We start from the raw sequence: 23,996 nt of genomic DNA, 5'->3' as shown, positions 1-23,996 counted from the left end.
TTTGAAGGAGGGAAAACAGTAACAGAAATAGTGAGGGGAACAATTTTAGAAACTGATAGTGGAAATGAAAGGCTTCTATTCAACAGTTTCTCTATCTAATAATCTAAAAGTTTTGCTGTTCTAAGTATAAATCAGGCAATATAAATTTACCTTCAAATGAGAGCAAACAGGATTTATTTTAATTTATATGTATTTACATTCTATATGTGGTATATGATGGCTTTATTTTAAATAATAATGTCTCTGTGGAATCACTGTAATTTTTGTTCCTGAGTAGCCAGGTAGATTGCAATGCAATATCTTGACAGAGAGGTGGCAACTCCGTGCACCACTGCTCTAACAGAGGTGGAATAAAGTCCAGAGGTGGAATAAAGTCTGACGAGTCCCAACCTTGTACTGACAACAGAGCCTTGTATTGACAACAGAGCATAGGTATTCTCCTTTACGTCAACAAGAGTTTATATTTCTGGAGCAGGGCAAGCTGGTTCGCAACCTTGCTGTCCTGTGTATTTTTGTATACGTGGTAGCAACGAAACATAGGATTGCAACATCCAGGTCACTCACCTATCCTCCTCATCCATGGAGCAGGAAAATCTCTTTATGCTGGAAAGCAGCAAAAACATCCAGCAAAAACGTTCAGCTTCAAACTCGGCTGCCTGGATTTCAGAGCCTTTGGTGATGTCTATGCCTAAGTTTCCATTACAGTCACTGGAGCCTACTCAGCTCACCATGGGCATTTATTTTAGGAAGAGCTGAGCAGCTCTCTAGACTAAGTCTAGCCTCCAAGCATCGCTGCCTGAGATCTTGACTGACTCTAACGGGACTTCAGAAGCTTTGCTGATGTATGGAGCCCTGCGTGTAGGAGTCTGAATCCGCAAGCCGACGTCCTGCCCTTTGGGTGCCGTAGCCCGGGCACAGCCCCGGGGAGCCCCTCGGAGCAGGCTGGGTGGACGGGACGCACGTCGGACCCGGCAGTTTGGGCTTCAGCGGCCACCCAAGCCTTGCCGCCGCCGTCCCGCACCAGGAGGCTCCATGGCCCCCGTCAGCAGTCCACAGGCTGACGAGCTTGGTGGGGTTTGTTCTGGGGCTGGGATCGAGTGTATAAGGTATCTTGCATAATGAAGAATTCGGCAGGTACCGTTTTGCTCAGGACTGGTGGCTGTTTTCTCTACTGAGGGCAAACATACTGGCTGAAGCCTCTGTGTTTCATAACCCCTGCGTGCAAAATATCCCACTGTCATTCATCAGGCCTTCATAATTTCTGCTAAAAAAATAAGCTGGGCCATTGGAAAAAAAGAAAGAAAAGGTTAGGTCATTTGTTCTTATAAGGACTGATTATAAAATCCATGACTGTTATTTAACATCCAGTTCACTCTAAGTCTGTTGGCAATGCTCCCTCCTGTATTTCCTGAACGTGTTCTTACAAACAAGTTTTCTGGAGGGGTGAGGGCTGACGCAGGGAGTTTGAAACTCAGCTGAGAGGGGAGAGTTACTTTTTGTGTTTATGACTGTGAGTATTTGTTGCTGTGTCTAATAGGACCCCTGACTTAAAAGATACTGTCTAGCTTACAAAGTAAAAACAAATATTACATGTCAAACTCCTGTTTTCATATTAAACCCTTACCAAACTAAAAAAAAAGAAAAAGAAAAAAAAGAAAAATATTCTTGAGAAATCAAAAGTCCTGGAATTTTCTATGTCAAGCCAATCTGACTCAGGCAGTACAGACTAAAGAGAAGACTTTTTGTGCTTGCGGTTTAAATAGGATGAGGTTAATTAATATTGTCTTCCTAAATGTAATCCCTTTCTCCAGTGATATGATATCGTGATTCTAATTTTAATTACAGAGACGGGTGGGTTGGATCACTAAAATTGAGATTTGGGTTAGGGTGTGGATTTATAGCCCGGCTCCTCCCTGTAAAGGTTGAGACTGCTTGTGTCTGGACTCATATTTTCAATTAATTTACGGTAATTAAAGGGTGCTGTGTGGGATGATGCTAAAGAGAAACACAATTAAGATGTAATGCTTCTCCTTTGGTATCTGCATCCTTATTTATTTTAAACGGTCTTTAATGCTCTGATGAGTTTAAGTCTTCCTGTATCACATACTGTGCAAGCAGAAATATGTGAGTGAACTGTTGCCAATGGCTCGGAGCAAGCATGGGGCATGTTTCAGATTACATGGTGTTTTCTTGTTCAGATCTGATCTCCTTGCTAGGAGAGGCTGAGAAAGGCAGCTCTAGGGGATTTACTTCTAGCAGCAGCAGCAGCACATGATCCATCAATCGCGTGATTCTCACCACCGAGGACTAATGGGGAGGGTGAAGAAAAAGTGAATGCTGCCTTGGGGAAGCAACAGCATTTTCTTCTGTTCGTGAGGCCCCTCCACCAGCCGGACGCTTCATGGCTTCTCCCAGGTTAGAAACCTACTGCTGCCCGAACCGGGATGCAGCTACCCAGCTAGTGATGAATTTCCAGCCTGAAGTCTTCTGTGGAGTTTGCATTGGCAGCGCCTCTGTCAGTCTGCTACTGACCATCCTGCAGCTCCTGCCGAAGAAGGGACAGAGCCCGCGGAAGATGCCCAAAGCCTCCTCCTCTTCCACCATCCTTCTCCTTATCTCCATTTGTGACATCCTTGGTGGCTTAGGTAGGTGCCAGCTTGATGTCCCTCACCTTTGCTGTAGCAGGCTCTGGTTGCTCTGAGGGGCTGTAGCTAAATGAAGCTGGTGAGTGGACAACAGAGATTTCTGAGGGAAACATGCTGTATGTATTCACAGGAAGATTTGGGCTAAGTGAGATCAGAAAGTGGTGGGCCTTTGTGGGGAGAAAGGTCGTGTTTAATAGTTATATTTTAGAAGTAAAAGCTTTTGACAAATCTACACCAAAATGTCTGCTTTCAAACAAATTAAAATCCACAGCAGTGGCTGGTTCTCAGAGTAAAGCATAAAAGTGGAGGCGAGGCAGCATATTTAAAACTAAAGCTGACATCAAACACTCAGCCGATCTTTAGGACTACATTTGAAAAACACTTCCTATATGTCTTTAAATTCTCTCAGACCAAGTTTGCCGTCTTGTTCATGTGCCAGCCACTTCTCTGGGCACATCACATCGACAGCAAACGAGTTGGAATTGCAGCTGTACACAGATCATGCTGGACACAGGCTTTTGAAATGTGAGCAAAGCTCCTTATCAAGGACAACCTGCTGCCGGCCCCTGGCTGATAGGCTTGAGGAATATAACAGAGAATAAAACAAAACTCGTGAGTCAAAATGAAACTAATGTGTCTAAATCTGTCCTGTCACTCTATGGCATTTACTGCCAAATTAGGTATAAATTACGGTGACATATGCTATGAAAACACAGGATGGGTTTGTTTCTGCAATAACATTTTCCCCCCCACATTAGATAACAGAGGTAGTGCTGTTTTGTAAGTCTCTCTCACTGCCAGGGGAAGGAGTGGGATTTCAGGTCTTTTCCCCTTTCATAACTAGCCAGGTTCTCTCATGGTACATGGTAAGTACCAATATTAAAACAAATGATAGAGGGGGAAATAAAGAAAGACAGAGATGGAAAAAATGTGTGTGCATTCACCTGCAAAAGGTCCTTTCAGTCAGATGAGGCCAGCAGTAAATAAAGTTATTTTTCTCCCTTTCTCTTTCACCAGCAAACTCAAACTATTTATCCATCATTGTCTTTGAATTAGACTCACTTTGGTGGGTGCGAAACTGTTCTCTCTTGGTGGGAAACCTCGTGGTTTTGTTCTGCCATATGTTGGTGCTTTAATGCCTATTATTTCAAGCAAACCCCCAAAAATCTCACTAACAAACTCTAAGTTCATTTAAAAAAATGTGTATTGTTCTCACCTAATTCCAAAGCCCTGCTTTGTTCAGTCCTGTGACAGAGAGGAAAAGAGCTGCTTGTAAAAATGAAGGCAGCGAAAAGTGGGAAATAACTTTTTTCTGCAATAAGGGATTATAGAGAAATTAACATTAGCTTATGAATAAATGCTGGTAAAGTTGTAATAGTTAGTTATTGGTTTATGGCAATCTGTTAAATGCCACTTGATTTATTTTAGGGAAGTGCGTGACAGTATCTGTAAGTAAGTGAGATTTTAATCTACATAACATTTCAAGTCCCAGCAGCTTCAGACTCTTGCGGCTACTTTCCCTGAGCGATTACACTGACGTTTAAATAGCACAGTTGTTCCTGCCGTGCTCCTCTGCGGCCGTAGCCTTCCTGTGGACGCACAAAATCTGGGCTGCGATGTGAAATATGTGGCCGGGGAGAAGCATGTGATTCAAATCACACCAGCAGCTTCAAAGCATTAAGGCATTTTTTTTTTCTTTAGGTATGATCTTCAGGTCAAGTGTATGGCTAGGCTTCCCAGGCTTCATAGCTAACATTTCTGTGGTGAACGGGACCGACGTGTGGCCTTCTGTCTTCTGCGTGGGGAGCGCGGTAGGTACAGAGATCGTCTCCCCTTCCTCCTGCTCCCGGTTGACTCGGTGCGGCGAGTCTGAAAGGCAAATCACTGTGTCTGAAAGGAAATTTGGCAGTGAGTCAGAGCCTGGATACGATGGTTTCAGCCTCTGCCACAGCCCTGCAAGTGCGTTCGTGCCTCCCTCCGAAAGCCCGGCTCAGGGTGCTGGATGCTGCCTGGTGCGTGGGAGGATGCAGGGCAGTGCAGGTCAGGCTGGTCCCAAGCGTTTCGTGGTACTTGCTCGTCGCAGCAGCGCTGGGGTAGCGGAGGGCACACCTCTACCGAAGTCAGGGATATGGAGGCGTAAGGGTATAGGCATTCCCGAATGGGCTGTGAAACCGCCGGTTTGGTCGGTGCCGGCACAGCATCACTGATGCCCTGGTGGCTCCATCACACTGTGGCATGAGGATATCTGCCCGCCTTCTCCAGCAGGAATTGCAACCTGCGCGGTGGCAGCGGGGACCGACTGAAACCAGCAACTTGGGTAGCTCAAATTAGCTTTTGTGGCACGAAAGCGTGTGCTTTAGACGCAGAGGGACTGCGGGATAAATACAGCCAAAGGCGCAAAACTGCTGGCAGAAGGTCTGTGCCTGCTATGCGGGATTACAGCTCAGATTGCTGCTTATATGGGCGTTCAACCACTGCATCTGGCCAAGTCTAATTAAATACCTTCTGGATTAAAACACAAGAATAAGAAAGTGTAAATGCATTCCAAAAGTGCAGATTAAAACTCAAATATTACAAGCACAGTACTAAGACATATAATTTTAGTTTACTGTACAAGAAAAAAGGCCACATTTTTTACCAAAATGACAAATAAGACAGACCATCATTTTACCCAAATTCAGTAGGAACATAGGGGGCCCAATGAATTCATATGTGAGCAATAACAGTATTAGCTTTACAATTCAAAGTTTACAATATAGAAGAGAATAAACTGCATGTAAACAAAATTATTCAGCTCCAGTAGTTTTAAAATAAAATGTGTGCTAAACTGAACTCACTGTACCTTATATGCCTATATAATGACAATTTCAGACACGATAGCGTTGTGCCATAGAAGCAAATACCAGTTGTACACAGCTATCGATTCCCAATTCTGTCATACATGTTTAAGTTTTGCTATTTAGATGCAAATGTTGATTTTTTTTTTCTTTGAGGAAGAGGAAACCAGCAACATCAATATCTTGTAGCAAGAATGTCCTATTCAAAAACCATGTTTCCCTATGTCTTAAATTTCACTTTCTGGCCCTTAACACAAAAAGTAGTATAAAAATACTGTGACAAAGATACTGTATGCAGACTGTTTGTTTTTCATTTGGATCTCAGGTTAGATGGTGAGCAGCATAGCGGTCTACCACAATTTTTATTTTCCCTTTCTTGGGCTCCGGCAAAGTGCTGTAATTTGAGTCACTCGCTAAACTTAGATTTAATTATATTGGAACGAAAAACGACCCTCCTTCCATTCACTTTCCCTAACATATTCTCATGTGAGTTAATAAAATGTTTCTGATTCTATTTTCATTTTCTTTAGTACTATTGTTTTATTTTACTTAAGCACAAGCCAATACAAACTCCATATAGCGAGGCCTTTAGGCATCTCCTTTGAATCACACCCTTTGGTTTGCAGAGGGGTACCCTCTCAGGCACTGTAGCAAGATATGTCATTTTTCTAAAAAGTGAGACAGCATATGAAGATTTTGGTTTTAAGTGCATCTGATATATTATTTTTGGAGACAGTCTTGTCTTCATTGGATTTTCTGGGTGGAAGGACCCTGCAGTTTATTTTTGTATGTGTGTGTATGTATAGGAAATTGTACATTTTTCAACTGCAGCAAATATGTGAAAGCGCAGATGAAGTTACATGCTGAGTGCTGTGAGTAAAGCGCATTAGAAGGAAGACTGGAATTTTATTTTCTGGCTCCTGTGCACTAGGAAAATGTCATGGTGTTTGAATTAAATAATGAATAATTCGTGCCGCAAATGACTAGGGATAGGGTCTACACCCATGGTGAAAGGAAATATTTCCCAGCTTGATTTGCCTTTTGAAGGGAGGAATGGTAGACCTCTATTCACTGACGTTTGGCTCAGTAACAAGTATGTTGCTTTCCAGCTGTAAAATGATGCTACTATGGAGCTGTGATAAAAGATATTCAGATAAGAACTGAAAGAGGGCTCAGGGGGAAGGTAATCAGAATATTAAAATAGTTCCAGGCTATTACAAAGAGCCAGCTCCCATGGGGAAGAAATTTGGAATTTATGAACAGTGGCAAAGAAAGGTCACTTATGTAGGCTCATGGGAAAAATGCATGAGGTCAGCTCATGAACACTGTAGAATTTAACTTGACTTGAATCTGTTTCCTTTGGATTTTTATTGAAGAAATCAGTCAGAGAGTTCAGTAAGGATAATTTTTCCAGAAGGTGAGTGATATTTTTGTTAATGACCTTTTTTTCTTAATAATCATTCCCTGAATCAGGTTCTTGTGCATGGAGGAAACACCCGTCACATGCAGAACCCATGATGCATAGGCACACTGTGGTGATGACTGACCTCGTTATATTTTCATGCCTCAGCTACTGAGAAACTACTAAAATTTTAACCTAAATTTAAAATATCCTCACTATGAATTTCTTCGGGCTTCACACACAACATTGAGGGTTAGGACTGGAGAGGTAAATAACAGGTTCTCTAAATGACAGAGTAAGCTGTGAAAGCAAATGGTGTACAATTTACCTATGACTTGACCCGTTGGCTACAGCAATGTTGTTCCAGTGATTTTTGAGTAAGATTTCATACTTCATAATCTCAGCTGGAAAATACACACATTTAAAGAACAAATCACCAGGCTAAAGGTTTGAGTCCCTCCCCTGTCCCCCGTGGTACTTGAGAGGCAGCTGTGATATTTGGCATTTTTTTCCCTGCAGATGTGGATCCAGCTATTATATAGCGCTGGCTTCTGGTGGTTGTTTTGCTATGCCGTTGATTCTTACTTGGTGGTAAGAAGATCAGCTGGACTGAGGTACCAGAGTTAAAGCTCTGAATCTGTTATTTTCCTTCCAACACTGTATCTCCATGTTTGTCTGCAGCTATCTAAGTGTGTAAGTGAAGGTTGTACAAATATCTGATCTTCATACGGTCACCAGGTAATGACATGGATGAGTGGTGTGCTAAGTGCTTAAATTGCCAGGGCACTGCTCAGATATTGATTTGTTTATGTCCAACTGGAATTTAAATGTAACTGGATTTATTTAACCTTTGGAAAAATAGGGATCAGATTGGGCTCTATAAACTTTATTGCAGCAAGATAACTATTTTTGTCCCTACTCCGTACCTGAAATTGATTCTTGTGACAAAAAAAGTGTTATCCTGAAAATAAAGTGGGAGGGGGAAAGTGCTCAATTTCAGATAGTTCATTTTCCAGGTATTTTTCTCAGATTGTCTATTTTATCCACTTCTCAGTGTTGTCATTATTACGCTTCTGATCACATTTGTAAACTTTTTCAGAATGATATGTATTTACTATACATTTTTCTGCAATGCCTGTAACAGTAGAACCTAAACCCTTTGGAAATTACCATGCTTTAATGCCAGACAGAAAATAAAAGGTGTTTCTAAGTTGGTTGTTAGAAAGGCAAAACTACCTTCAGTTGCTGTGCTATATGTGGAATTATGTGACTCTGTTTCCAGATGATACTGAGGAATCAGGTACTGGAGACATGGTTCGTCTGGGAGATGTTATCAAAATGGGTATTTCTGAGTTAACTTCAGCCTGCAGAGGATAAACCTCATTTTGTGAAGTCTCATAGTTCTAGTCTGAAACAACTGGGACCTACCTCCTTCCCCCATCCCTGTTAACCAAAAAAATCATGTGTATTTGGGCTTGATTCTAAGATCAAAGTAAACAATGGAAGACTTTCTACACACACAGATCTGAATCTCCCTAAAATGGGAGCAGTATCCTACTCTGAAAGTTGAACATAATTCTCTGCAAATTAAGAAGGGTGGTTTATTTGACTGTTTGGCTCCATTCTTCCATTTTAATCCCCTAATTTGCTCTCTGCAGGAGAAATGAAGGATGCAGGGGTTCCTTCTGGAAATCTGGGGATAGGGGAAGTGCTTTCCACCCTACAGGTTAGAGGACACAGGACTTATGTGTGCAAGCCTGAACAACCGCTTTGGCTCATCTTTTTTTCTGAAGGCCCCCCTGCCCCACCTGCTTTCCTTAGTTTAATGTACCACCAGCGTTGTTTCTGCAGCATTTAATGTCTGTAAAGCTCTGTTTCAGCAAGGCTCCTCTTTTTATGTTGCAATGTGGAAAGTGTAACGTTCGGTATCTTTAATTGCTGCTGTCCTGTTTGGTGCCTGCAGTACGATCGTGCTGTACCACATGATGACGTGGGGCCTCGCGGTGATGCTCTGCGTGGAGGGAATTGCACTGCTTTACTACCCTTCTCTCTCCAGGTAAGCCGGGCTCTGGGAACAGACTGCCAAATCGTAGCACTCTCTGGTCGTTTGAATGTCTTTCGGTCAGCTTTAGAGACATCCAAATGTTGGGGTTTTTTTGGTCTTTGACAAGCGTGTCCCGCTGGGTCGGGGAGTATTCTAGAAATACCAGCCTGGCTTTCAGGGGGCCCTGAAGAAATTTGCCAGGCTATACATGCACTTTGGCATGCAGCAGGGCTGTGATACAGCTTCTGCCATGAGCCACCGTTCTCCCACTATTGGTTTTAGCTTTGTATTTGTTCCTTTAAATTTGAGAAAAAATGCACAGACAGTGAATGTTAAAAATCAGCTTTGTGTCCTATGTTAACTGGTGCTGAAGGTCTGTGAATTAAAAGTTCAGCACCTGTTCGTTTCATTCCTTTTATTTTTTTAAGTTGAAGGTGACATAGATAGAACAGCCAGAACTGTCAGCTCTGGAAAAATAATGTGTAAGCTGTTAATGATTTCTTCTCAGCTGTGAAAATGGCTTGGAGCATGCAATCCCACATTACATCACAACCTATGCCCCACTCCTGCTAGTGCTGGTGGTCAACCCAGTCCTGTTTAGGAGGACAGTATCAGCAGGTATGTTCCTAATGGCCAGCATCACTCAGTATGTGTGTGTGATTTAGCAACATAACAATACTGTAAAAAGTCATGCCTGCATATTCAGTGATGTGGGATAGCTCCTCATTAAATCAGAATGATACAGCAAAGGGTGGGAGGGAGTTGCCTATTGAAATGAAGATACCATCTTGATGGGAGATTTGCCCTAGAGAGACACTCTGACGGCATACTCAAGCTATGCAGATTGGCAAGGGTGTTTCTATGTTACTAAATTACTCTTGATTTGAAGTATCTGGGGCAGTGTGTAGTGGATGCTTAACTCTGCTGTAGTATTGGTACCAACCTGCACTCTGGAATGTAACTTATTCTGGTTTAAAGATAATGTTGGTGAGATCTGATAGTTGATTTAACGTCTTGGCAGCCCTGGAGAAAAAAAAAAATAAAAAAAATAATCAGAATTTTGTCACTCCTGAGTCTGAGATTATGAAACAAATGAGAATTGTACAGAAGTCAGATGGGAACTTGAAGTTCCCATTTAATTTATTATCCAGTGCTTTCAAGAAATGAAACTTAAAAAAAGCCACAGATTCAATGCATTCTTTGCATGCAGTATGACCAGTGCTAGCTGTTTGCAGTACCTGAATTCATACTTATCATCTACACATTGAATATATAATACCAGCTACAGAAGACCTTGTATTCTCAGTTCAGTCTTCATCCCATCTATCCTGCATCCCTCAATAATACTAATTTTCAAAAGAACAGTTGTCCCTTTAAAAAGTTGGTCGTATAAAAAGTTGCTTTTTGTATGGGAAAAGACACACTGCGTATATTTGTGTTTGTGCATATGTATATTCCTTGTGACATCTGAATAGCATGTGGCATAATAATGTCTATTTTGCTAACATTACACTGTCAAGTTTTAGAGGTGTAGCCAATGCTGTATCAATTGACCAATGAAATATAATGTGCATAATAGCATAGAATGTATTCTATTTTAGTCTAAACATCACATATAAATTTATCATTATATCACATGTTATACAGAAGTTGTAAGCACTACCTTTTGTTATAAAAGCAAAGTATGTTGACCATACTGTTTTCTATTTTCAGTGAGATTGACAGAAGAAAAACCAACTACTGGGATATCACTCATTTTAGGAATCCATAATGTGTACTTCTTTTCCTTTAGTATTAGGCTATATGTGAGATTCCCTGATGATGGTCTTTCCAGCTTCTGAACTGCTGCTGGAGACAAATCCATCTGTTCCTTTGTTCCCTCTTTACAGACATCTCTCTTCTGGATCCTTGTGCCTATAACTAACAAGATACATGTATATTAATGAACATAATTATATACTTTCCAGTTGCCTCCTTACTAAAAGGGAGACAAGGGATTTACACAGAGAATGAAAGACGTCTGGGAACAGAGATCCAGATCCGCTTCTTCAAAATTATGCTGGTATTCATTATTTGGTAAGAGGTACATTATTTCATTTTAACCTGCCTTTTTTCCGGCTGGAGAGGGTCAGGGACAAGAATAGAGTCTGATGGGTTGCTTCATTTGTTTGTCTTTATGCTTGGAAGGGAAGGTGTCTAAGGAAGAAGTAGCTCTAAACTAGTTCACAAAGTAGCTGAATCACTCATGTAGCATCACAGGGCTGCGAGGAAATGATAAAAAATGTTTAACCAACAGGAAGACAATAACCCCAAGAAACAATAGCAAAAAAAAAAAAGAAAAGGGTGGGCCAGACTAAAACTGTCTGGAACAGCAGCTCCCCAGCACCATGGGCTGATAGACGGCTTTCTCTACTCAAGATTTCTCAGAGCCTCTTGTCACCAAACACGTCACTGAAAACCTACAATAAATATGCTACTGCGACTAGCTTCATGGCCCTGACTATGGTTATAGAATGCAACCACCTCTGTGGTCTGCAGATCCCACGTGTGTGAAAAAAGCATGGATATTGACTGGAAATGCAGGGTCATATGCCAGAAAAGAAATCTCCGTATGATTGTGTGTGAAATTTCTGATCATTTAATCTTTTTTTTTTTTTAATATTCCATCTTCCTCCATGAAAATAGTACTTTGGGGGAGGACAGGAAGGAGTTAAGAGAGAGGGAACAAAGTGGGGAAGGAGGGACGCTATACACCTCATCCCTAAATCCCTGCACCTTTGCTCCAGCAGCACCACCCAGTGTGAAAGATCCTGGAGTGGTTAACTGGAACTGGAGGTACTGGATGCACACACCAAAACTGAGCTGGAATAGGGCCTGCTTTTGGAGAATTTTTTTTTTTTTTTTTTTTTACTGCAATCTCACAATTATCGTACAGCGATAAAGGGCCCAGAAGGAGTGGTGATCCACTCTGCAAGGGTCTGTGCAATGAGCTGGCAAGAAGCAGTCCCCACTGTGAAGTGTTTACGACCTACGTGGGTAACACAAGCGATGGGGGGGAAGGAAATGGTCCTGGAGAAATGGTTGTCTTTTCTTGGGGAAGAACAGAGTCCACTTGCCTCAGGAGAGGGGTTTCTGGTGTGAAAGGTGGGGTAGCTGGCAGGGGAGGGGGTGAGACGGCAGGGAAGGACCCCGCAGCACGTCCTCCTGGAAATTGCTGAAATAATGAGGAGCAGGGACTGAGCCAGGCTTCCAGGGCTGTGGAAACAAAGAGCCCAGAGGCACCGCAGAAGTGCGTTGCAACCTAAGGAACAGTGGCCAGTTTCTGGTCTGGGAGCAAGCATGAAAGAAAGGACCGATTCCCCAAGGACACAGTGGGGACATCTGTTTATTTCCATGCTGTCTCAGTCTAGGTTTTCCTATTAAATGAAATAATCACAGCTGTAGTTTTGCATTTTGTTCTCCTAATAAAACATAAGCTTTAGAGTGTAAAAACTCTCTCAAAGGTTACTGTAGGGAAAGACTGAGGCAGTCCCATCTCAGAAGCTTAGGGAAAATTCCCTTCCATCCCAGAAGTCAAATATGAGATGAATTTGTCGAAGACAGCAGGTTGGGGCAACACGGGGTAGAAGAGCTGCCTGCAGATTTGGGAGGGGAGAGCAGGAGGATTTACACTGTGATAAAAATATAATTGCAGGAAGGACATGTATAAACCCATTTAGAAAGCATGACATGAATTCTGATAATTTCCTTTCTGAAGCTGCAGTAGAACTATAAAGAAACACTGGTCTGTCTGTTTAGAAGTCATTAGAAGTTACAGCCGTTTGCTATAACCTTTATTTAGTGTAGAATATCCTTAGTCTCTTTCACAGGATGAGGCGTGATTGTGCTCATCCTTCTTTGGAAACAGAAATTGCCTTTATTCAAAAAATTTGATGGCATTTTCAAGGGTTTTAAAGTCAACTTTTGTTTTGCTTTGTAGTTTTTTTATGGACATTTTGAAAGTCTGCTGTAATCTAACCCTGAAATTCTAATGCCAGCTGGAGTTTCTGCAGCCTTTTACAACACACATGCATGTATTTGGTTTCCTTACCTGTAAGCACTATACTTTTAAGCCACAAGCAAAAGAAGCCAGCATGCATGATATTCCCATTATGGATCACAGTTGTGTATCATCTCAACTTTATCCTGCAACTTACTGTTCTGCAGCAAGCTCAAATAATCAGATTCAATTTTTTTTGTTATATTGATTTCTTTGTCTAGGCCTGGGCTAGTAGGTAAGTATCTGGTTTTTGATCATGATCTGAGAGACCTACTGGTCCCTTAAGATTGAGACTTAACATAAAAAAAAAAAATCTCACTCTTCTTATTAGTGATCCTAATTTCTATAATTTGAAAGTAAAACATATTTTACATATACATACATATATATATGTATAACTATTGTCTTCTTCTTTACTCCTGCAATAGCTGGTCATCCAATATCATCAATGAGAGCCTTTTGTTCTATCTCGAAATGCAGCCAGATATCAATGAAATACCCCTGAAAAACATCAGAAGTGCTGCACTGATCACATGGATTATAATGGTAGGTCAGCCGTGACGTTGCTTAGTCTTAGAAATCACTTTTATAAGACTGGTGGAACAGCACCAGTGTAGTGGGTGGTTTATGATTTTGGGGGATATAAACACTCTGAAAATGAAGGAAGAAAAGCAGAAAGAGAGAGGAGGGAGTAGTCACTGGGAGTGCTTTTCACTTATAAACTTTGTGGAAAATGTACCAAAGGCCAACTTTTTCTCCCATTTACTGGAGTATGCATTCTCTCTGTGAGTGATTGCTACCCATTTTAAGATCCGGAACAGACCACTACACTGATTTCTAGTCTAACCTTGCTAACCTCTGCCATAAAACAAACTACAAAGTTTTAGCTCATGATTCCTGAAGTTTCCCCAATAAAATGGGCATTTTCTGGTAATTCTCTGTTTGTAACTAGGGTTTTCTTTATTATAAAGAATAATTGCATCTTACATCATGACATTTGGATAATTATTTGGGGACAAATACATGAAAAATCTTTAAAACGATGCACCAAAAAATAGCTGTAAGATGCCAACCTCTTACTGTACCCTACCCTTTTTTATCATATTGGAATATTTGAGGGAATATTGCAGGTTCCTTTTCCAAGAGAGTTTATTCTGGATCTGTTAAATACCTGTAAGGCCTAAGCACGCTTTGTGTAGTTAAGTCCTTGAGCAGTTTTGTATTAAAGGGCTAAGCGATGTAACGGATTTGCTACAGCCTCCTCTGACAAGGAGCAAACACATTCCTGTGGCAGGGACCTTGCTTTTGCTTACCTGGAGAGTGATTTTTTTTTGGAAATCACTTGGGATTTTCTTTTTCAGTGTCTCTCCCCATTTTTCCATCCCACTTTGATGGACATTTTCACTGCCTCAGGAATCTGCAGCAATTCCAGACAGCTCAATTCCTGCTATTTTAAAAAACTCGTGTGTGCTAGTGTCTACTCTCCTATATTTGACTTGGCTTCTAGTGAAAAATATAGTATTTTCTTTTGTGAATAAAAAAGTTTAGACCTTGTGGGGAAAGTTAAAAACACACCAGGGGGTTGACCAGCTAAAATTCATGCTAGAAAACCATTTGGTGCTTACTGTTCACTGGGATGGCCTCCGCATATTGGAACAACAGGTCGTGGTATTTCACTCTGATTTGTTTGTGTCTGCAATGGGAAAACCACACATTTTTATTTGCATGCAAATAGCATATTTTAAATACAGCAATCGTTCAGTGAAAGGGAAGTTGTTAATGCATGCAAAGTGTTTTGCTGGAGTTGGAAATGGAGCCTTGCTGCTGTAACTCCTGTTGTGCTTCTCTTTCCTAGGGGGTTCTTAATCCGATGCAAGGCTTCCTCTTCACGTTAGCTTTCTATGGCTGGACGGGATGGAGAGTGGACCTGAAATGGCGAAAAAGAGAAATACCCTGGGAATCAATGTCCTCATCAACTGTGGGTGAAAATGCCTATCCCTCACCAGTGAACTACCAAAGCAACATCCACGATTCAAAGAAGATATCGACAACTGACAGCCAGCAGACCGATGAGGCTATAAGCATGTTGTCTGAAGGTAACACTAGTGGTGATGACCGGTTAACCAGGAGCTCTCCCATCTACCAGGGCTGGTAGTTTATAGGCACAGAGCTGGAGCCCACTTCTCACGTTGTCAATAAAACCACGTCACTGTGTGAACTGTTGCGTACTCTGGAATTAGGTTTGTGCCCAATGGCTTGATGGCATACCCTATAACTTGTGTGTGCATGAGAGAGAGAGTGTGTGAGACAGATATTATGGTTTATGTCTTCATTTACTTTATAGGAGATGCATTAACAGGTATAAAGGCCTGATCCTTTTTCAGCAGGAGTATTTCTCTGCGAAGATCTCTGTTACTTATGATTCGTTTTCATCCATTTTGTTTTAATCTCTCTTGTAACCCCCATATGGTAGAAGAGTCTTTTGTTTAAATAAATGGACTATGAATATGTTGGGTTTTTAAATGTATTGCCTTGCTTGCCTTGCTAGCATAAAATTCCTCATCCAGAATTACAGCTGAAGGATTTCTGAGACATCATTTCCAGCCTTGACACTCTGGTAAAACATTAGTGACAGCAAACTGACATAAGCACAAATATTTCCTGTTTGTGTAGAATTTCACTGACATAGTCTTCTTTTAGCTTGTTTATATGAATTTTCAGTTTGGTTTTATCTAGGGAGCTGAAAGGCTTTTTTTAAAAAAAAAATCAAGCCCAGCCTAGGCTCCATAAACACTTCAGAACAATGGTTCCAGTTCATTCTTGGTTCAAGCAAAAATAACCCTTCAAACTATTTTTTAGTATGGATTAAGTTTGATCCTTACATGTACTTGTCTAACAGGATTATGACTGTTAGGGGCAGGTGCATTAAGAGCTAACATTTGCAAAAGACACCTAGGTGATCTGAGTGTTCATCAAAAACCAGAATAAGTACAATCAATAGTCCTTTCTCTGAGGCGTGCTCTGGTTTATGTCTTCATCTGAACAAAGAGATATTAAATCCATTCTCCTTATCTTCTCAGATACATACCTCTTTTGGTGCAGTGCCCTAAGTACCTACATCCAAACAATTCCCCGGATTGGTTGAAAGTTAAGAAAAAATGATGACCGTATCTACCCCAGGCTTTTAACTTCATATCAAAAGTAGAAGTAGTACGATTTAAGTCTGGTTGTGCTGGAAACTGTTTACGATACAGTTTGACCGATGGCGTGGTGGAAGCCACTTGAGCCCAGGCAAGCTCCCTCCCTGCCCCCCCCTGTTTTTTAAACCCTGTTCACATCCACTTTGGCTGAACTTCACTGGCTGTCCACATCTTTCTTTTCCAACCCAGTTCAGTCCCAGCTATTGTAAACAAAATAAATAGATTATAACAGACAGCTGAAAGGTTAGTGCAGTAATAACATGAAGCTTAAGCTGCTGTGTTACTCAGGGGAATCCCAGGATGGGTAAAGACGCAGGATCAGCAGAAACCATACAGAAAAATATTGATTTGCTATTCTAAATAAATTCGCCTTCTTGAACTAATCATTTGATACAAAGGTATCAAACAATGATCAGATTATTATTTAGGCAGATCCTTACAGAGCTGTGTTTGGTTTGTAGCAAATCGTTTACATTGTGCGCTGTATAAACCTTTGTGGTTTTATGGCTTTATATTGCTGTTCTAGTTGCAGCATATACTGGCAGATCACCAGATCCTTTCTTCTCATTGCAGTCATTTGTTCCCTAGTTAAGTATGAAGAGAAAGCTCAGGGACTTGGGAGCAGATTATATTGATCCTTTTGAAATAGAGACCACATTTTCGGCGCAATACTCATCACAATTGCATTCAAGAGAGCAGGAAAAAGGCGGAGGTGGAATTGCTGGTAAGCCTTTTCAGATGCTAGGGTGTGGGCCAAGCTGCAAAACCCTAAAACCAAATAAACAGGCTCTGGCTTCACAGGAATAATCGTGTGGCTCAAAAGCACTTGGAAAGTGACAGGCTGTAGCAAGAGGCCCAAACTAATCCCTCCTTCCTTTCGCTGCGCCAGGGCACGCGTGGGATGGGGACAGATGCGGTGGCCCATTCCCGGTCTGCCGAGGCTGTGAGTGGCCCCTGAGCGGTGCTGGGTGGCCACTGGGGCTGGAGCATCCCTGTGCTGGGACACCCTCCTGCACTGGCCGTGCTTTGCTCCTCTCCTTTTGTTGGTCTTTCAAGGTTGTCCTTGGGACGCGTGTGGTGTGTCTGTGTATTAGTGATCTATTGGGGTGCCATCAGGAAAAATTAGTGCTCATCGGAGAGCTTAAGAAAGACCACTAACCTAATTCTGATGTGCTGAGAAAGTGATACGGGGCATTGCAGAGCAAACTGACGGTGGTTTTTAACTTAGAAAAGAAGTAGGTGTGAGGAGAGTTTCCTTTACCTGCTGTTCCCAGCCTCTGGTGGATGCACATGAAGAATCCCTCCAGCGCTTAAAATGGGGTGATAATTGGTTCTGCTCACCCGTAACCGTGACCACATTTGCTTTCACCCCACACAGACCTTGTTCTTGCCTCATGCTTCAACAGTTCAGGCAAAGCGTTGCCTTCTCCGAGCGTTGCAGGGGGTGCCCATCTCTTCCCACGAGGGTCGTGCTTTTGAGGTGCAACTCTCGATTGCCCCCGCTGCCCACGCTTGCTGCGTGCACGGCACAGGGCTGCTGCAACCGGCTTCATTTTGGGGGAAACTGAGTGTGTGCTCCAGCGGTCAGCGAGGGCATGGTATAGACACCATGTCCTGGACAGTATAGTTGTTACACTGACCTAAACGCTGCCTTCTTAAGAAGCGTGCCATCCACTCTGCACTTGTCAGCACATCATAGAAAAACATCCTAGTTTTTATTTCAATGATGATTTGTATCTGCATAGTCATCATAGTGTGTTAATTCCAGCATCTGGATTTCCAGCCTATGATGGCTTCAAATACACTTATTTTTAGGGGCATGCTGGCAGGCTGCTCTGGTGAACGTGGGACGTGCTTGTCTCTGGCCTGAGTATTTGTTTTCTGAGGTGTGTTTCAAACATGGCTTGGGTTAACAAGGGACAGATCTTGTCAATACTGAAGTCCATAGGTGCAGTCTCAGACTATGGTCTTCATCTTACACTGTCTGTGGGAGGGGCTGGCTTCCACACACAGCTCTTCAGATCACGAGCAGGAACGCAGATGTTTCTCTGGAATAGCAAGGTGTGACTCAGAGGAGAAGTAAATAGGGAACAAGATCAGCTATTGTCTAATAAAATATTTGTAGCTAAAGTGCTGTTTTGAGAGTACAGCAATTGTCAATTTTAGCTTCTTGTATTTGGGGTGCATTAAAGCACAACAAAGCCTTTCTAAATTTATTGAAGGGAAAAAAATGTAAATTTAAAGAACTAGTTGAATCCACACACTGAAGTAAAATTGCTTTAGTGGAAGCTCATAAAAAGGATATCTATGCGTACAGGGCAGTGCAGCGGAATTGCCTCTATTTAACACCCTCCTCGCCTCCCAGCCAGCTTATCGAATCCAACCATACGCAGTAAGTGTTCTCTGTATTCACCAAAACTTATTTTTAAGCTCTCAAAGATAAAATGAGAACATCTAGGAAAAAGTATCTTCTCATATCCTGTAATAAATACTTCCTTAAACAACTCCTAGCTGTTCTCTGTTGGTGGAAGAGGACGTATGGAACTGTATTTGACCTGTCAGTCTCATACATTTAATTACTATTTTATTGGGCCAGATGTTCAGGCTAATTGCAAAGCTGAAATATGAGCACTAGTAAAATAATAAACTACTTGAATAGGCAGATGTCTTGCATACCAAAGCTCTGCATTTATGAGGTCCACCATATGTCTGAATAGCAAAATCCTAACTATATCTCTCATTAAGCCCTTCCTCTGGTCTTTTAGAACAAATACATGGAGAAAGTTAGAAAGTGAAATGCCACATGTGATTCCCCCCTCATCCCCTGTATAACAGGACTTGTAATTCAGAAGTTGTCATAGTGTATTCATGATGAAAATTTATCTCATCTCCTAAAATTTTCTTAATTTTCACAGATTTCTCAAGTTCACAGTAATCCCAGATGGAAATCACTAAACCACATGGTAGCTAACATAATTTTAAGACAGGTCACTCATCCTTTAAGGAGCAGGCATGCATCTGTGTGGACATTGATGTTGGCAGCTGAAGAAGATGCAGTCTTGCTGAGAGAAAAATAGGCAGTAGAGTCAAATTCAGGGATGCATATGAATCTGTTTCCCTGGGCGATTTATATTCCCTAGGATACGCTGTGAGCTGTATGGAAAGTTGGTTCTCCTACCGCATCTCTCTAAGCAAGCTCTTAAACATTCAGAGAGCTAAACTCATTAGGGGATTTGTAGGTAAAATTTCCAAAAGGCTTTGAAAATTCACTGAGTGATGGTAGCATCTGAGTTTATACTCAAAACAAAACCCCAAAGAGAACTAAAGCAATTTCTTGCATGCAGCTAAGAAGAATGGAATGGGTGTCTTACTAGCAGCCTCCAGCTTCTGTGTGCTCACACTATACAAGATTGAAAGAGTCCTAGAAAAGAAATTGGACCATCATACCTAGAAAGAGAACCACTGCAGCCATCCCTAGACATCCCTTGGATAGCCCCATGGTTTAGAGTACGTTCCCAGCTAGCCGACCCCGTCCCTGCTCGGTGTGTTTAAATGTGTGTGACGGCAAGGACCTGCTAGGCTGTGAACTTGCATGGCTCAATCTACAGAAAGGACCAGCAAGCACGGATGTGTTTTTGTGTGTGCTGTGTAATTGAAAGCCCTGAGAAGATGTTTTGCTGTTGGTGGTATCGTTAGAGCGAGGCTTGAAAGGCTGAAAGGATGGGTGACCTTGCCAGAGCCCACCACAGTCAACAGGGCTGTGTGAATTGGGTCAGACGCAATGCGATGGAAAGGTCAATGAGACCTGAAGGTGGCATCCACACGTAGAAAAGCCTGTGTTTCTAATTAATATAGAAATACTTACGTTGCAGAGGTAGAAAGCTTAGCTCTAAATCTCAATTTGAATGTCTTCAGGATTAGGGAGTTTTTAGAGCCCTGGAAATTAGTTCAGGCTTCTCTGCGTTTTGCAGGAGTGATTATTTTGTGAAGTGGTTAGCTGATAACAAAACATAATTTTGATGGGCTCTTTCAATGCCTCATATATCATGTCTGTTTTAACAAGCTGGTAAGGGATAAGGCAGGTTCAGGCCAACTGTACTGGAGCATTAGTTAACGTGATCACTTATAATGACATTAGACTTGACTCTAATATGTTGTTAGCTTTATTTGCTTCTACAGGACTGTGTGGCTGAGCCTACATTTATCTCATTTCTTCTTTCAAGTACCTTTTACAAGCAGGATGAGAGGTGGAAATGCAATACTGTGTTAAAGAACTACTAGAAAAAGATATCTGTTAGCTATCTGTATTACAGTAGGTTCCTTTTATTCCCAAATGAATATCATGCCCTCAGTTTTAGAAAAAGCTGTAATGTATCTGAGAAGCTGGACTAATATAAAACCAATCCATGGAGTCAGAGCCGGCGTTTGGCTGTGTACAAGCCAGAAGCTGCATGGTGCAGCGAAAGTAACATAAACGTGTAGGACATGGGAACGCCAGCTTGTGTGGGTATTTACACCGAGCATGCTAATTGATGTTAATACGGAGTGAGGATAATGAGGGAGAACTCCCAGCAGGGATTTACCTGTGTAGGGTGAAGAAACAAATACTTCAGAGTAGAAGTGCCCAACTTTCCTTTTCCTCACTCCAAAAAGAATTAGCTTCTGATGAAGGTGAAATGAGCAATCCCACTGAAATAAAAATATCGTATGATGTTGAGTGAGGGATGTATTCTGGGTGACTTCCAGATAAGATTAGGATTTTGCAGACAGAATGTCTTAGCCACAAGAACCTGCGAGAGTCCCTTTAGTCAGAATGATAGACAAAATTTATTTCAGTCTCTGTGAAGCATTATGTGATCTGCTGCTGCTTGAGCGTTCGGTGGACAGTATATAGTATTTTGCAGTTACTTAGCAGAGATGTAGACAAATAGTTTAAGTAATTGCTTTTCTCCCCAGCAGACGTGAGCTCTCCACCCAGCTTGGAGTTTCTCCTCCTACTTTTTAATGGAAAACCTTCCGTGAGAAGAGCGCAGCTTTTACACAGGAAGCTGTACAGGGCTGGTTTAAATTCACATTTCCATTTTGTTTGGTTAAACAGGTTAAAACCCTGGTGGCTAGACCAGGGCAAGGCTCTGTTTTAAAAGGCAATGGAGGGTTAAGAAGATCTTCAGTCTTCACAGCGCTGGCATGAATCCAGTTTTACCTTAGTGGGGGATTGAAACCCGCTGTCAGCCGGTGACACTGTGTTGGCTTCTCTGAAAGGAGTTTGTAGTCTTAATTCTGCTCCCAAAATGCAGGTGTCTGTTTTGTGGGAGCTGCCCCGGGGCGGAGCACTGGAAGCGCCTGGGCCTGATGTCTACATCCCGTCCCACGGTCCGGAGCAGGACCTTGGGCTGGGTGACCTCCAGAGGTGCCTTCCCACCTCAACCAGTCTGTGATTCAAAGTCTCCCATCAGCTGGGCGCTCACCCTCACACGGGAGAGCCGAGAGGGACACAGAGCGTGAATTTCCACAGAATCCTTGGATCCTTGCTCTTCAGCTGCCTCCGGAGAGCTACTCACCCGGTTATGCATCCATGAGCCTTCTGAAAAGTCTTGAAAATGCATAAAACCAAACACGACCTCTTTTAGCATGCTTATTAAAAAAGGTACGTTTTAAAGACACGAGTTTGAAACAATGCAGTGGGGTTTTTTTTGTGCGGTGTAAGGAACCAGCTGTGTTGGCCAGGTTGTCCTTGCAGCGTCCTCCCTCCCCAGAGGGCACCAAGGCTCAGGACAGCATGAAAACACCGGCGGCCATTCATCGCGCCTGCAGCCACATGATACCATCTGCTCCCGTTTTGCCCGCTACAGCAGATCTGCAGTGAATTTCCTTGAGGAAAAAAAAAAAAAAAAAGGCAACAATGCAACTCTCTCCTTCCGCGAAAGCACTCAACCGAGCACCACGTTTTATGTGGCAATGAAAGGGCGTCCTCCCACCCTGCCCCTAGTCATGCGGCTCCATGTGAGACGGAGCGCGGCATTCTCCTCGCCAGCCCTTTCCTCGAGGCAGCAGACAGGACTTGCCGAGGATCAGAGTCAGCCATCCCCTAGGAATGCAATTACACCCAGAACAGTACGGAGGAGGCGAGATAAGGAGGCTTTTTCCTTAGTTCCCAGGGATTTTATAGTCTGAAAGCTGGTATACCCAGATTCCTTCAATAGAGTGTTTGAATTTAAAATGAAGGAAAAAATCACGTCCACATTAACAAAGTACTTTTTGCTAAAGACAAAATACTTCTTAATAAATATCTTTAAATGTAATAGAGGCCTTTTGCCTTTGTTTGCTGGGGTCTGGTGCTAGCAAGCTCTATGACTTGGTAATGAGGCTGATGTTGAATAACTGGAAACCTGTGAAAGGCACGTGCAACCAACAACAAGCTCCCCAGAACACACTACTGAAGTGATAAACAAATACTCTGTTTACCAAAACTTAAATTTTCATTGAAATAAAATTTCACCATGCAATTCACTACTGCCCTCAAATATCCTTCAAAAACACCATCAAAAATTCCAGCAACATTTTCTCATTAAATTGTCATTGCTTTGCCTTCTCAGCATTTTTTTTTTCAGGGCCTTTTCCAATGACAGTGAGGGTGTTTGGTTGGTTGGTTTTGTTTTACTTCAAACAACTCAAGCAATAATCTATTACATGGGCCTCCAAGAGGCTACTGTAGGAGATTTGCTTGGGAGAAGCAAGTCCAAAGAGGAAGTCAATCTTAGAAAAGAATCCAGATACACAGCTCTTGCTGGGCAATAATATCTTCCCCAGCCCAAGACATACAGGGCATAGCAAGGAGAAAGACAGTATTAATGAATTAGGTCAAAATAGTAGAGCAGAAAGCAGGATGTTCTTCATTCTTTTAAATTAATTCATTTCAGGATCCGATCAGCTTATCTTTCCACTGAAGGAGGAATGAGCACCAACCCTTTTGTGGTTCAGATCGTGGAAAGGATTGACCAAGTGGCAATATGTAATAAAATGAAATTTTTCCTTTCCTGCTACAGGTGTTGCTGTGTGTTCAGTTCCTAATGGAAGAGATTTGACTCAAGAAATGGATCAGGGTGTTGGTGTTTTTTTTTAAAGTAAATTTTATGTAAGGTCAGTTGGGGAAAGCTGTGGGACATGTTCTCAGCTTAGAGCTGCGCATGGACTAGTCCCTCTCTCCCCAGCTGAGTGCTGACAATTTCTGCTTGCTTCTCTGACACTGCGGAAACGAAAACCAGGCAGAAATGTGCTGGTTTGTATTGATAGGAATGTTTTTGTTGTTGTTGTTAAGGGGTCTTCAATGACGTATGCAGTTAATCTATCAGCTTCCCCAGTCTCAGGAGGGCTGGCAGAACTTCTGCAGTCCTGAGAAATGCTGGTTTTTCCCATACCAACAACTTCAGTTCCCAAATCTGCATCTGGAGAAATACACCTGAATCTATCAATTGATCTTTTGCAGACTCTGGCACAGAGTCCAGAGCATTTTTTTTTTTTTTTGTACCGGCGCATTTTTTTAATGACTCTATCTAGGATTTTCTGTTTAAAGGTGATGTTTCTTGTTTGTGAAAAGATTTTTATAGATCTTACTGCAGTCTTCAGCAATATCCCTGTACTGAAGCAGACCCAAGTAGGAATGCCATTCTAAAAGTTGGTAGATTAGAAAGGTTTGATTTTTTTTTTTTTTTTTAATTGCTTCGGTCTATATTCCTTGACCAAGTCATGAGACCTGGACCTTTAATGTGGATATGAAAAAAAAATGAGTGGGTGTCTGTGTGGGCTGACTGAACCACAGGCTCTCTGCC

General features: G+C 42.1%; 1 protein-coding gene across 1 annotated transcript; it reads left to right on the top strand.

Moving 5' to 3' along the window:
- Positions 1-2,293: 2,293 nt before the first annotated feature.
- Positions 2,294-15,434, top strand: GPR143 (G protein-coupled receptor 143). The gene is made up of 8 exons (XM_075057265.1): positions 2,294-2,645; positions 4,347-4,456; positions 7,404-7,498; positions 8,848-8,940; positions 9,437-9,546; positions 10,896-11,004; positions 13,396-13,513; positions 14,823-15,434. The coding sequence occupies exons 1-8, from the start codon at positions 2,402-2,404 to the stop codon at positions 15,120-15,122; spliced, it is 1,179 nt and encodes a 392-aa protein (XP_074913366.1). The 5' UTR covers positions 2,294-2,401; the 3' UTR covers positions 15,123-15,434.
- The last annotated feature ends 8,562 nt before the right edge of the window (positions 15,435-23,996 follow it).

The sequence above is a fragment of the Buteo buteo genome, chromosome 25 (genome assembly GCF_964188355.1).
Source record: "Buteo buteo chromosome 25, bButBut1.hap1.1, whole genome shotgun sequence".
NCBI classification, from domain to species: domain Eukaryota; kingdom Metazoa; phylum Chordata; class Aves; order Accipitriformes; family Accipitridae; genus Buteo; species Buteo buteo.
The sequence above is the reverse complement of the archived record's forward strand: the minus strand, read 5'-3'. Positions and strand labels throughout refer to the sequence as shown.

Excerpts from the sequence above, each read along its gene's own strand:
- GPR143 (XM_075057265.1), top strand. The coding sequence starts at position 2,402 with ATGGCTTCTCCCAGGTTAGAAACCTACTGCTGCCCGAACCGGGATGCA. Across the intron at positions 2,646-4,346 it reads TGACATCCTTGGTGGCTTAG|GTATGATCTTCAGGTCAAGT; the intron begins GTAGGTGCCAGC and ends TTTTTTCTTTAG. Across the intron at positions 11,005-13,395 it reads ATGCTGGTATTCATTATTTG|CTGGTCATCCAATATCATCA; the intron begins GTAAGAGGTACA and ends CTCCTGCAATAG.